Source organism: Lithobates pipiens, unplaced genomic scaffold (genome assembly GCF_037356315.1).
Source record: "Lithobates pipiens isolate NorthernLeopardFrog02 unplaced genomic scaffold, aLitPip1_a1.2 Scaffold_13, whole genome shotgun sequence".
NCBI classification, from domain to species: domain Eukaryota; kingdom Metazoa; phylum Chordata; class Amphibia; order Anura; family Ranidae; genus Lithobates; species Lithobates pipiens.
Genome location: NW_027507718.1, coordinates 247,481,540 through 247,496,295, shown reverse-complemented (window position 1 = coordinate 247,496,295; position 14,756 = coordinate 247,481,540). Strand labels below are relative to the sequence as shown.

Here is a 14,756-nt window from a genome sequence, read left to right as displayed (position 1 = left end):
CTCTGCTGCCACTTCCAACAATGTCTCCTTTCTACTTCCTACCACATGGAATACAGCTTGTATAACAGTGTAAATTTGCTGTACCCTCAAAATAACTCAACACACAGCCATTAATGTCTAAACCTCTGGCAACAAAAGTGAGTACACTCCTAAGTGAAGGTGTCCAAATTGGGCCCAATTAGCCATTTTCCCTCCCCGATGTCATGTGACTCGTTAGTGTTACAAGGTCTCAGGTGTGAATGGGGAGCAGGTGTGTTAAATTTGATGTTATCACTCTCTCATACTGGTCACTAGAAGTTCAACAATGCACCTCATGGCAAACAAACTATCTGAGGATCTGAAAAAAAGAATTGTTGCTCTATATAACATAAACATGGCCTAGGCTATAAGAAGATTACCAAGACCCTGAAACTGAGCTGCAGAATGGTGGCCAAGACCATACCACGGTTTAACAGAAATGGTTCCATTATAATAAAATATAATCGTAAGAAAACATTTAGAAGAGGATTTGTCTAAACCTTCCCCTTCTTGAATCCAGCTCTGTAGGTAATATTTAACAATCTTAGTGTGTATGGTGAAAATAAAGTCTTTCTAGGCACTAGGGAGGTAGCCAACGACTCACAGCTGCCTCCTGGGAAGGTTATGTCACCAGTGCCTTCCAGCTTGTGTATACACTGTGAGATCTTGAAAAATTTTGCAAAATCTTTTATTCCCCTTATGTGACATCTAGGGGTTGATTTATTAGAGGCAAATAGACAGTGCACTTGGCAAAATGCAGTTGCACTCTGCAGGTGCAGTTGCTCCAGAGCTTAGTTTGGAATGTTTGGAATGTTTCAGTTACAGGTCTCCTTTAGGAAGTAAATGAAGATTCCACTAAACAATGTATTTGAGTGAAAGCTTTTAGAATCTTTAAGGACCGGGTGTTAGACTGGCTTCTTTTGGCACGTGTATACCCAGCTTTAGTTTATGCAGAGGAACAAAGCCTGCAAAATATCTTCTACTGCGTGCGCATTTCCACTGCAAAAGCCAATACAGCTCACCTGCAGACTTTCAGTGCTTTTCTTCTGGAGGCAGGCATATGTAAAAGACCACACATTTTATTGTTTTAATTTAATTTGATACCTTTTGTATCTATTTAAAAAAAATATTTTTCTTAACCTCAACCATGAGATAACTATAAAGAAACCAAGGACATGTGGACAGTGGAGAGAAAGGAGCATTTATCTGACCACATTTCATCATACACAAGTTATATAATAGCCAAAGTGGTGGCCTGGCGACAGATCCATCTATAGCACAAGTTCAAGGAAAGGTCTCATTCATATCCAACAACCAAACTTTGAAAATGAATAGCACATGTCAGTAAAATAAGCACCATCACGTTTTTACTGGGCAGCATTTTCATTCTAATGACTGTTATTCATTTTTATCCTTCTTCCAAAGTACAGGAGGTGTGTATGGTGCTCCTCTATAATTATGTAATTGTAGTTGCATGCTGCCAAAACACACAAACATGATCCCACACATTTACAGCATATTTTCCACATGAGTTAAAATAACTCAGAATATACTTACCAGCCAAGTACTTTTTGCAGATTTTTCTTGAGATGTGTTTTTATTTATTCGGAAATTGCATTTATATACAACTGGCAAAGTGGCAATATGTTTAAAGTGCCGAAAAAGAATCAAGGTTAAGCATCTCTTTATACTATGAGGAGCTGAACTTCTACTTAACAATTAATTTGAAGCTTACAATATTTATGGCCCCTTCACAACACATGCTGTAAGCTGCAATAAACACATTGTCACATGTGTTTGCCCATTGCATTGCATGAAGCAGCCTCTTCAAAATAAATAGGTTAAAACACCAACAATGCAAGTGAAAACAGGGCACACTTTTACTAAACTGGTTAATGTTAAAGGGTTAAATTATTGCAGTTTCATTACAGATCCTTTTTCTCCTAATCCCTGCAGCCTGTACAGAAAAGTAAACTGGATGCTGTATCTGTGTTGTAGAGAGCCATGTCTGACATACCGCAACCTACAGCATGCCTACATGTGCATATAGCCTAAACAAATGTTTACAGCTACCACTAGAATATGTTACTTACCCCTTTTTCATCTGAATCATCTCTTTTCCACTTACGAAAATGATTAATCTTGAGAAAAAAAAAAAATCAGTGTATTATTTATCTGGTAGATATTAAAAATTGAGAAAGTAAAAACAAAGATAATATTTGTTAAAAGATTGATCTGATTTTGTTCTTATAATTTATTTTTCTTTGCCCTTTATAATTTCTTTTTTTTTTTTTTTTATAAAAAATATGAGGAAAGGGGAGAGTGGCATCTATAGGAAACGATCAACTATACAATTATTTTCCATCAGTTTTTTACAATATCATTGGTCAGCAAAACCTGGCTGAATTTCGATCCATCTATGGCCGTTCCTGGCAAGTTGATCTAACACCTTTTTTTATATTAACTATATATATTTTTTTCACAATTTTTTGCACTTTATTGTAGCACTTTCCATATATATATATGATCTTTTGGTCTTGTATATTCCTCAGTTTTTGCTTGATTTATGCAAGTTTTATTTATTGCCAATATTTAGCATTTTCTTGATTTTTATGCGACTTTAGATGCGATTTATGAAAGTTTTTGGCAGTATTTAGCATTTTCTTCATATATTTTAGCGCTGCACTTTACATGTTTATTTTATACTTTATATATGGGTTATAGTGTTCAGCTGCTGCATGCTGGTTTTTACCAAGCATGGATATTACCCTCTTTTTTAAGTTGATCTAACGGTTGACTTTTCATGAACGGGCTTGATGGAAATTTTTTCTTCGATCAATTGGTTGCAGCGATGATCAGTTTATTCAAGTGGCTGGGGGAGTCCTGCTATCGGAATACATAGCAGGAAGGATTCCTGTATCCATCTCAAATGTGTGAGGAAATCGGTTCATTTTTTTTTCCGTTCACCTGCTGGCTGAAGGAAAAAAAAAACGGAACCAGCTTTAGTGCTACCCCCACTCCCCAACAGCCAACCTTATATTTTTGAGTTTATTTAGTAATATAATTGATAGAACAGTAAGTGCGGTAATCAATAGCAACAAATAAGAGGTGAACCCGGTTGGACAAGTAGGTATATCCTCTCTTTTGAAATTAGATGTCTTTTGTTGAAACTATACTTAATTTTTTGCAAGAAAAACTTGTATTTCAACTGACATTTACCTGTAAGGCCTTCAGAAAAAAAGAGAAGCAACCTTTTCAGTCCTTTGTTCTCTTTCAAGTAATTATTGACAACAGTTTTAACATATATCAATCTTTATTGTGACCACACACATTTCAATATGATAATTCAATGGATCATTCAGTGTGACTAAACTGTTAGATTTGAACAATAATTGCAAATCAATTTCTATAAACCACTCAGAAAAAAAAATCTCTTAACTTACCTGACTAGCATAAATCTAAATAACAGAATTTAATAAGGAAAAATACATGGTTTTATATATATTTTAGGCTGCCCTGTTCATACATTTTAGGATTTTAAAATATTATTACTAAGTTTTCTTCACTTGACTAAACATTGGCTTTTCCTTATTTCTTGCATTGCTAGTTCTGCTCATTTTAGTAGAATATTCAAGAATTGAAGGTAGGAATTGTAGCTATTTTTTAAACAAGCCTATGATTAAAGGCCGTGGACAACGATCCAGGAAAAATATATATTTGTTGATTTTAGAGAACTTCATCATCCCATCAGTTACTTTCCTGCACAGAAGCTTTACAGAAGGAGCTGTTTATACTAATCAAAATTCAGCTTTCAGAAGCTCAGCATGGGTAGAAGCAAATATAAATGTAATAACTTCTCCAAAAATACAGTGCTAATTAACAGTTAGACTTCCAAAGACAAATGTGAATTACGGTATTAATACTTTTGTAAATAGCAATCAAATGAGTGATATATGTCAGATACTATAACATAAGCTCCATACTACTTACATGTGAAAAAAAGCCCACTCTAAAATGAATTTCTACTATGAATAGTTGTGTTGCGTGCTCAGTCAAAAGTGCTCAGTGCTTCGTCAAAATGCAGTACACCTCAATGCAAGTGCCAGAAACACAGCTCACTCACCAGATTGACATTACTTATTGCTTAGCAGATCTAAAAATGCTTCATATAGGGGGTTATTTACAAAAGGAAAATCCACTTTGCACTGAAAGTGCACTTGGAAGTGCAGTCGCTCTAAATCTAAGGAGTAGATCTGAGATGAGTGGAAGCTCTGCTCATTTTATCATCCAATCTAGTGCAAGCTAAAATGCTATTTTTTATTTTCCTTGCATGTCCCCCTCGGATCTACAGCAACTTTACTTCCAAGTGCACTTGCAGTGCAAAGTGCATTTTCCCCCATAGATACAGCTCTACATGTACTGTCCCAGTTTCATTATGTCCAGTTCCGTTGTACACCCAAATACGGAAGAAAAATTCCCATAGTATAAATCTGTTAAACTCTTTTAATAAAGAAAATAAAAACACTCCCATTTGCCTGCACTGTACCAAGTCCAATGGTCTTCCTTAGGAGCACTGCTGAGGAAGTCCATTGGATGAAATGCATTGATTGGGCAGGCATGTGTTACAGCAGAAACTACTAGGCAATCCAGGCTGCTCTGCTGGGACTCCTCAGCAGCATTTTACAAGCATGGTACAACAGTAAATTCGAGTGGTATACCTGCAAATGTGAATGGTTTTAGTTTGTTTAATACAAGAGTTTTTATCATATTTAAACACTATGGACTTTTTTCTCATGCTGTGTATTTGATTGTAAAGTGGAACTGAACATCAGAATTGGGACAGTACATATAGAGATGTATCTATAGGGAGCATATTTAGACTTATTTAGTAATATGAGGTCATTGAAATCTGTTTGTGTTTGAAGCACTTGCATCAAAGTGTACTGTACTGCACTGAAGAAGAATTAAGCTTACAATGGAGTACCTCTACATGATCATTCACAGTTCTCCTATATGCTGTGTGTGGACTTTATGTTATTGCTTCTGGTTGGTATCTGCCACATGTTTGATCACCATTTGTCTTTACCAAATTGTAAATGCACATTTGTCTTTGGATTCAACTGTTAATTAGCACTAGTTATTTTTGTATGTTATTATTTAATTATCCCAGGGAAAAGATGATCTCAGTGGAAAAAAGGGATGGAAGGCGCGTGATCTAAGGCATGAATCAAAGTGATATAGTTTATTCATAAACAAAGTAGATGAGTACAAAGAAATGACTACGCGTTTGTAGTAATTTCTTCTACTTTGTTTATGAATAAACTATATCACTTTCATTCATGCGTTAGATCACGCGCCTTCCATCCCCTTTTTTCCACTCAGCCTCTTTTGGACCACCCCTTGTCAGTTTAGGCAGTGGGACACGCTTGATCGTCCTATACTACTTACCATTTGAAATCACTACTATTTTACAATAATACTGCCTGCACAGTAGGAGCAGGAGAAACACTTTTTCTGTTTACAAAAGATGATCTCAGCAGTTTTAGAGGGGTTCATTAACCTCCCTGGCAGTATGATTCATTCTGGTTTTAGGTGCTGAAAGCATTATTATTTTGCATGGAAATTTTTTATATTTTATATTGTAGTATTGTATTGTAGTCCTGTAATTCTTAGGAATAACTCTCTTAAATCTGTTCAAACCAGAGTCTAGCAGACATCCCAGGTATGATAAAGTTTATAATATAATAAATAATAATAAAAATTATTCAATAATGTAATCAAATCCTAAAACACTGAAAAAGGGACACGTTCTGGTTGCTATGGACAATCTCCAAATTTCAGGCAGAAAAAACTGTATTTATAATATAAAAGTGCATGCAGGGCACTGCACAGACCACTAGGGACAAAGGGGGGTGTGTATTTTTTTATACAGTACTGTAATCTGTAAGATTACAGTGCTGTGTGTGTTTTGTGTACTTTTACTTTTTTGAATTTGGCGCCGATCTCCGCTCCCGTGCGCCGTAACGTCGTAGGAAACGGAGCTCGGCGGCATTCGGCACTGTGTGAATTGAGCGGAGGACAGCTCGATCACACAGCACAGAGGACATCGCTGGATCCAGGGGATAAGGTAAGTAACTTCTCCGTGTCCTCCCTGCATCCAGCGATGCGATCCCGAGTCTGGCTCGGGGTTAACGCTTGTGTTAGTAAAATCCCAACCCGAGCCAGACTCGGGATTACCGCTAGGGAGGTTAAAGGGTTTTTAGGGTTAGCACAGAGTTTCTTCTTAAATGAGCAAATATGTATTGATGGCTTTAGATTAATCCAACTAGAGATTAAAGTGGTTCTAAAGACATACGTTTTTTTACTTTAATGTATTCTCTGCATTAAGGTAAAAAAACCTTCCAGGATTAGCTCCCCTAAGCCCCTTTCTTAATTACTTACCTGGCTAATCCTTTGATCCAGCACTATGCTCATCTGTAGTAGTGCGGCTCTCTCTTCCTGTATTCATAGGACATAGAAGCAGCCAGTGGCTGCCGCTGCTGTCAATCAAATCCTGTAAGGGGGGAGCTCGGGGGGGGGCGGTGCTGAGCCGCTCTGTGTGTCTATTGACATGCATAGCCTTGCTCAGAAACAAGCCTGCTTGAGAGCCTTCATAGCAAGCAGCTTACTATAGGGGCATTCAGAGAATAGGAAAAGCAGACAGGATCAGGGCTGCTCTGTGCAGTAGCATTGCACAGAGCAGGTAAGTATTTAACATGTTTATTGATGTAATAAAAAAAATGCCTTTACAACCACTTTAAAGTGTTCGCTACCAGAAGTATATAGAAAAAAATATGAATTTCTATATGGTTTATAAAAAGACCACAGCATTAATTCCATTTATATAAGTATGTCTCAATGTTGGATAATGGAGGGATGAAATATTTATATACACAGTACACAGACACAGTATAAAACAAAAATATACAGTATGAGAAATAATATAGGGATCTGAACATTGGCTATACATTTTATATACAACTTGTTATAACTAAATTGAATAAAGAAAAATTACAATGTTTTAAGAAATTCTATTTATGATCTGACAAACACAAATTATAAATATAACAGTGGAACACTTTAAAAAGGAGCAAGACAGATACACAATACACAACACAACATTTTTTGTAAAAAAAAAAAAAAAATTTGGTCAACATAGATGTGATAATATTTTCTATAGTTGGGTTGTAAAACTACTGCAATGTCAAGTGCCAATTACTATTATTTGATTGAGTTGAATAGATTTAAACTGCCTTATCATATTTTAAGTTTTTTATGTATAAATAATGCCAACATTTTATTGAATTGCTTTGGGTACAATGGATAAGAATTCAAACCCATGCCAGGCATGTTTCTTTTTTTTGTGTCTGTGTACTACTGAGAAGTTTTCTCATTACTTGCTGTCTCTCTAGACACAACAGGAATTGCCAAGAAATCTCTCCAAAGCAAGACAAATCCTCTTAGGCCGCGTACACACGGGCGGACTGTCTGTCCAACTTAGTCTGCTGAACCGTGTTTCAGCGGACAATCCGCTCGTGTGTGGGCTTCAGCGGACTTTTTCAGCGGACAGTCTGGCTGACTAAGTCTTTCGGAATTTCCGTAATACAGTCCGTCCAAACTTGGTTTCAGTGGACAGTCCGCTTGTGAGTAGGCAAGTTGGACGGACTAAGTATGGCGCATGCTCAGAAAGGATTTACACGGCCGAAGGTTGCATTGCAGTGTATTGGACCTCGTATTTCTAGTCCCGTCGTACGTGCTGTACACGTCATCGCGCAAGCTTTCAACGGACTGTCTGTTCATCGTGTGTGGTCAAGTCCGTTCATTCAAAAGTAGGACGGACTGTCTGTCGGATTGTCTGACGAACTTAGTTGGCCAGACAATCCGCCCGTGTGTACGCGGCCTTAGGCTGGATTCACACCTATGCATTTTTAGTGCTTTTTTGCATTTTTCAGATTTTCACTACAGGCCATTTAACATGATTTCCTATGGAACACATTCTGTAGTGCAATCTGCAAAATACAAAAAGCACTAAAAATGCATAGGTGTGAATGCAGCCTTTCACTGTTTTCACTGTGTATACCAATGGGGATATTTCCAGTTTATTCCAGTTTATTCCTGTTCTGGTAACAACTCAAAATTTTGTATTTTTCCTCACTTTACATTCCAGTGACAATGGTTGCCAAGACACATAGATTAAAATTGCTAAAGGCGGTATTATGATATATAAAAATATTAACTGAGAAAGTCCAAAAAATAAATAAATTGTGAAATGTTACAAATATAACATTTTATGTCATACTTACATAAAATGCACTGCTCAAACTCCAAAGAACGATGAATATAAGGGCTGTCTTCATTTTCCTGATGAAAATGTATATTAATAAAATGTCATTAATTTAATAATGTTTAGGTTGTTTTTTTAATGCATCATAAATCATTTTCTTGTTTTTATTTAACACATTATAGATATACAAATGTCTAGAGAATAGTAGAAATGCTAGAATGAGAGCATATAATATGGGGTTACATCTATACGTGGATTTCCAGACACACTCCTGATACAGCAAGTAGGATGACAACACTAGTTTATTTGCCGTAAATGTGCATCTTCCTGTGTCACCTGTATGCTTATTGGACTGTACATGGGCATAATCACACAACACACTTCTAATTAAATTTATATCATTCTTTGATTTTATATTCATAGAATTACCTTTGTAACTGATGTATCCTTTTTGGAGACAACTTTTTTGGTATTGTTGTGATAGTAATGGTGTCATTACGGTATAGCCTTCAAATTGTGTGTCTTCGAACTATATGTATCTGTGCCAGGATTGTGTGACACATTCTTACCCCTATGTTGCACCCACAGAAAGCTCATTATGTTATACCTGTTAGATGGAAGAAGCTTTCATGCAGAGTTTGATATACTGTTTGAGGAGTATGTGCATATGGGCAGTTCTTATAATGGCCATTGTTCATATTTAAAACAAGGACCAACCAAGCTCAGCTAAACTCATTCTGCTTAAAATATACTAAAAGAAGCTGTTTGAAAAAGGAAAATGGGTCAGTTTGTTCTGGCTGTAGAGGGTTAATGAGGTTTTGGTTTGGGACCTGCATGCAAAGGGTGAGGATAAGGTGTTTAAGCAAAAGAGATGAGGAGTTAATGTTAGGCTTAGCATCTAGTGACTAAATGCAACAGGGAGATGTCACTTATGGACAGGACATAGGAGCCAGTATAAGAAACCACAGTGTCCGGTGGAGGAACAGGTATTTGACACACCCGGATATGTCAGATACTTGCCACAGTTAAAGATCAGGAATGTGACCAACATAGACTGCCAAAAATGTATGTATTTACCCTCCTCTTTAACAGTCAGTTTAGCTGAAAATGTACTGACAGGGTTTTATTTTTTTTTACTTTAAAGGGATGCGGTTAATGTGTTAAAAGGTCAATCCACTCAAAACTGATGTTTCAGTTTTTGGTAAATTGTGGAAATTCTAAATTCTAAATCCCCTGGCTATTTCTTACATCTCTTTGGTATTCTAGCTGAGATGTATGCATGTGGGTTATGAGGGGTTCCTACTCTCCCTGTTCTTGTGGATTTTTTAAAATGTATCTTATATGGAGAATGTGGCTGGAGGAGCTTGAACAAAAGGTAGGCACAAACACCCAAATCTCCCAAGTGGAAAGTGCAGACATAGGGGGTTATTTACTAAAGGAAACTCCACTTCGCACTGAAAGTGCACATGGAAGTAAAGTCGCTGTAGATCCGAGGGAGACATGCAAGGAAAATAAAAACCAGCATTTTAGCTTGCACGTGATTGGATGATAACATCAGCAGAGCTTCCCCTCATTTCAGATCTACCCCTTAGATTTAGAGTGACTGCACTTCCAAGTGCACTTTCAGTGCACTTTTAAGTGAACTTGCAGTGCAAAGTGGATTTGCCTTTCTTAAAAAATAACCCCCATTATGATATATATCTCACTGATGGAGTGTCTAAAACATATATGAAGCAAGGGACTGGCTTGGCTTACCAGGTTCCATCTATAGCTGAAATATTACATCACCCTTCACTTTAGTTACAAACAGTAGAGGTAAAATTAAAGCAAGGTTTTGGTTAAGAGTTAACTAGTTGGAGCTTAGACTTGACTCTGAAAGGGTGGATCAGAACCTACACTCATGTGTTTAATTATGATATGCATTGGTATAAAAAAAACAAACAGAAACGGCAATCTAATAATTTTAACACAGTGGGGTTGATTTACTAAAACTGGAGAGTGCTAAATCTGGTGCAGCTGTGCATGATAGCCAATCAGCTTCTAACTTCAGCTTGTTCAACTAAGCTTTGGCAAACAGCCTGGAAGCCGATTGGTTTCTATGCAGAGCTGCACCAGATTCTGCACTCTCCAGTTTTAATAAATTAATTCATGTATGCCTGTTTTAGAAGTGTTTGATATAATAATTACACAGAATGCTTGTTTTCCTTTTCTGGTTCAGTGTAAATGATTTAGAAACATATTTTCCAAGATGTCACCCCTGCTATTTGTGTTTGTGGAGAGTGTTCATGGCTGATGCAATATACAAAGTCAAATATAAAATATATTTGGAACACTTTGAATTACAAACCATAATTTGTTCATTACTGTGTAAAATATATTCACTATAGATCACATTTGGCTATATAATATATTTATTTCCTAGGGTTAATGTGGAATTCCAGGCAAAAAAATGATGATCTCCCTTAGATTTCTATGATTTCTGACATCAACTTTTGTATTATCCACTTTTTAGTTTTATAAATAGCTTATTAGAAAAGTCATTCAGGAGCCCTTCTCTCTCAACGATGAATGATTTACACAGCTGAATTTGGCTGTTCACTGGCAGTTCTATGTCCCTGTTCTACCCATCCCGTCAACTATGCGCTTCCCCATTCAGCCCTGCCTCTCATTTCCCTTTTTTTGTGATGCATGCATGTCACATGCTTTCTTATGAACGAGGGTCCCTGTTCTCCCTGCTCCGTCATGAATGGCAGCACTAGAAGAGAATGTATGCACCCACTGGCCGCCCTCTGTTTCCCAGTGCAGGGGCATTGCAGTCTCGTGATGGGGAGAAATACTACAAAAAAAGGAATAAAAACTGTGATTTTTTTAGCCTTTGGGGCATACAAGGAAGTTGTCGGGGCCCATTCAAAACAATGCCCCATACACACGGTCGTATTTTCCAACGGAAAATGTGAGATCGGATCATGTTGTCGCAAAATCCGGCCATGTGTGGGCTCCATTGGACTTTTTCCGTCGGATTTTCCAACGCATAAAGTTTGAGGACAGGATCTAAAATTTTCCGACAACAAAATCCGATTGCATAAATTCCGATCGTGTGTAGACAATTCAGACGGACAAAGTGCCACGCATGCTCAGAATAAACTAAGAGACAAAAGCTGTTGGCTACTGGCCCGTTTACAGTCCCGACGTGCGAGTTTGACATCACCTCGTTCAGAACGATTGGATTTTCCAACAACTTTGTGTAACAGTGTGTATGCAACACAAGTTTTGGCCAAAATCCGTCGGAAAAAATCCAATGGATTTTGTGGTTGGAATGTCCGACCGTGTGTATGAGGCATGAGAGGTTACAACTACTTTGATTCTGCCAGGGTCATGTCCATTGTATACCCAGTAAACCAAACTTAGTACAGTTTTTAAGCACACAGTCAAATATTTGGGTTTATTTGAAAAATATATTTAATGTAGACTGTCAATAAAATTATACAATTTAAGGAGTATTTTTGATAAATACACAAGCAACAGTTAAAGATCTTTGGAATGGGCTTCAAGTGACTAATTGACAACAAAGAAAATTAAAATTTTTTTTTATTGTTTTAAGGTAAATAGAAATATAATAAAAGCATTGGTATGGATGGATTGTAATAAAATCTGATTTTATCTATCAGATCAAAATCAAAATTGTCAATCTTATGACTGAAGAAAATTTTCTTCAATGTTGAACAACAAATTTACAGTATATTTTCATAAAAAAATAGTACTAATAATATTAATTTCAATATTTCAATAAACTTAAGCATTTAAAACAATTTCACTTGTAGTATACCTAAAGCCAAACTTTTTTTATTTTGGATAGAGTATGGTATAGGTAAAACCCTCTTCTGTTTTTTTTTTGTCCTTTGTTGCTAGCTTTGTTACATTGGGGAGATTTCCTTTCACTTCCTGTCCCATAAATACAACAGGAAGTGAGAAGAAATTTATTTAATATGATTGAAAGTCCCTCTAGAACAGTTGTCACCAGAATAAGTGTCTTAATTGGAGATTTCCCTTTTATTCCTGTTCTGGTGTCAAAATTTTTTTTTTCCAACTTTCAGTCCTGCTGGCAATGGTGACCAGGACAAATTGAAAGAGTGATTCTCCATAGTGGGGACAGAGACAGCAATAAAAACCCCTGACAGGCGTTGAATACCCTCCTGACGCTATCTAAAAAAAAATTTAACCGTAAAATTAAAATGGCCCACTGTTTTCACCTTATAATTAGTTTTAGCAAATCATTAGCAAGCTATGCCTGCTGTATCAAACAATAATGTTGGGCTTATGGCCTAATGTCAGCAAGCTTAGGGCCTTAGTAATTAGTGCTTATTAAATATAACATTCTAGATCAGGACTATATCTGCATTAGTCCACATGTCAAAAATGAAGTCTTACTTGCTTTTTCCCTGTAAGTTTAAGTATTTCACAGCCGTTCACCAAAGCATATAATTTGATAAAGGAATATTTTTTATCTTTGTGTGCATACACTTCAAATGCCCAATCAGGAAAAAACATATATTTTGTTTAAATGACCCTAAACCTGATTGGATATTTAAGTGAACATAGGTAAAAGTAAAATATCCCTTTAAGTGAATTCAGTTCAAACAATATTAAACAATCTAAGTATGATTTTATTACATTTTCTTTTGGCATTTGATGAGTCCTGTTTATGAAATGTAAGCCCACTGATTTCACTGATACCCATAATACCTTTAAGTACTCTCAATGCCTTTTTTAAGAATTGTAAATCTGAACTTCATATCTGACTACGTTTGACCATGCTTTTTCTAAGAATGCAATTAGGCTTGGAAGACTGGTGACTTACTGGTTGTTGAAGAACTACAAGCCCATTATGCACTTCCAACAAAAGAGTTTACTGTAGTTTTACAAGCCATAGACTGTGTAAGGGTACCCATACATGAACAACTGAGATACATGTTAGAACTTGCTTTACTATATGAGCAGCCTTATTCAATACAAAATTCTTAATCCCATGTGCTAATTATAAGTCCTTAAATTTACAGCAACCAAACAGAATCTACTTTCTACTGGTGTATCTTCTGCAGTGATTCATCATTCTGATTGCACTGGGTTACAGTACTTAAGAAATAACAATAAGAACCCTTAATTAAATAAGGCCCTGCCTGATAAATAGTGTGATAAACCAGATTATCTTAGCTCAAAGCAACAAATTGAACAGGCAGACCAATCAAATTAACAAGTTTTTGGCAGGTTGTGGGGTTGATTTACTAAAGTCTAATAGACTGTGCCCCTTGGAACGTGCAGTTGCAAGTGCATTTGTTCCAGAGCTTAGTAAGTGAGGTAAAGCTTCACTTGGCAAAGAACATCCAATCACATGCAAGGAAAATAAAAAAAACAGCATTTTTTTCTTGCACATGATTGGTTGATGAAAGTCAGCAGAGTTTCTGCTGATTTAATAATCTCTGGAGAAACTGCTCTTGCAGAATGCAACTGCACTTTCCAAAGTACACAGTATTTTTGCCTTTAGTAAATCAACCCCTATTTGATGTTCTACATGCTGACTCCAGAGAAAGCAAATGCTTACAGTTATAGTCTAGTAAAAAAATAAATATTTGATGGGTTAAATCATTTGTAAAACTACACCTAAATTAATTGTGCATAGGTACCTTCCAGAGCTGCTTTACCAAGGGAGCAGTTTTGATTTAGTTTCGTGGCCTGTATTACTTCAGTTATTCAATCCGAGTCAGGTTGTTTGAGACAAGCACAAAATTAAAATCACTGCATAAGAAACTCATCTCCACAGTCCTTGCAATATCTTTTCAAATCTGAATTTTATATTCTTAGGCCATACATAACTTTTATTGACCATAGCCCAATAAAACACTAAATGGAAGGAGATAGAAAAGCGCAAAAAGCACAGTGTAACAGAATCAAGGCTCTTCTTACCTTTTTTCAGTGAGTTCTCAAGTTTAGAGTGAAGAGCACAGATTTAGTCTACTCAATTTGTGAAAAATGTTGCAATATAAACTCCCTCCTTGTTCTTCTCCAGCCAATCAGACCACATGGGTGACATCACTAAGCGTATTCTCACCATAAGAACCTGTAATGTCAACACTTACTATGGCCACACAGTTTACAAAAATGTCCCTGCAATGCCAACATGTTTGTTTCGCCGACTATAATTGAAGGTCTAAGTTTACTGGAAGGGTTTGGTCACTCATGCCAACATATAATGATGTTGCAGAGTATAGCAGAATGCACTGAAAAGCCTTTCATCTAACATTCCCCCCAGAACTATTTTAAGGAAGCACTTTTTCACAACTAACACTTATTTGTTTCTTTATTTTCTTATAATTTCTTTTAAACGTGTATAGAAAAAAGAAGACATCATGCTAGGCAT

The 14,756-nt window shown here is 36.5% G+C and overlaps 1 protein-coding gene across 2 annotated transcripts in view; it reads right to left on the bottom strand.

Annotated features, from left to right (window-relative positions):
* IBSP (integrin binding sialoprotein) overlaps positions 1-14,398 on the bottom strand; it is a 45,736-nt gene extending 31,338 nt beyond the window's left edge. For both annotated transcript variants that reach the window (XM_077476479.1, XM_077476478.1), the window contains exons 1-3: positions 14,303-14,398; positions 8,361-8,418; positions 2,112-2,159 (exon numbers count right to left, since the gene is read on the bottom strand). In XM_077476479.1, the coding sequence (XP_077332605.1) occupies positions 2,112-2,159; positions 8,361-8,414 (102 nt within the window). In that variant the 5' untranslated portion in view covers positions 8,415-8,418; positions 14,303-14,398. The remainder of the gene's footprint in view (positions 1-2,111; positions 2,160-8,360; positions 8,419-14,302) is intronic.
* Positions 14,399-14,756: the final 358 nt, after the last annotated feature.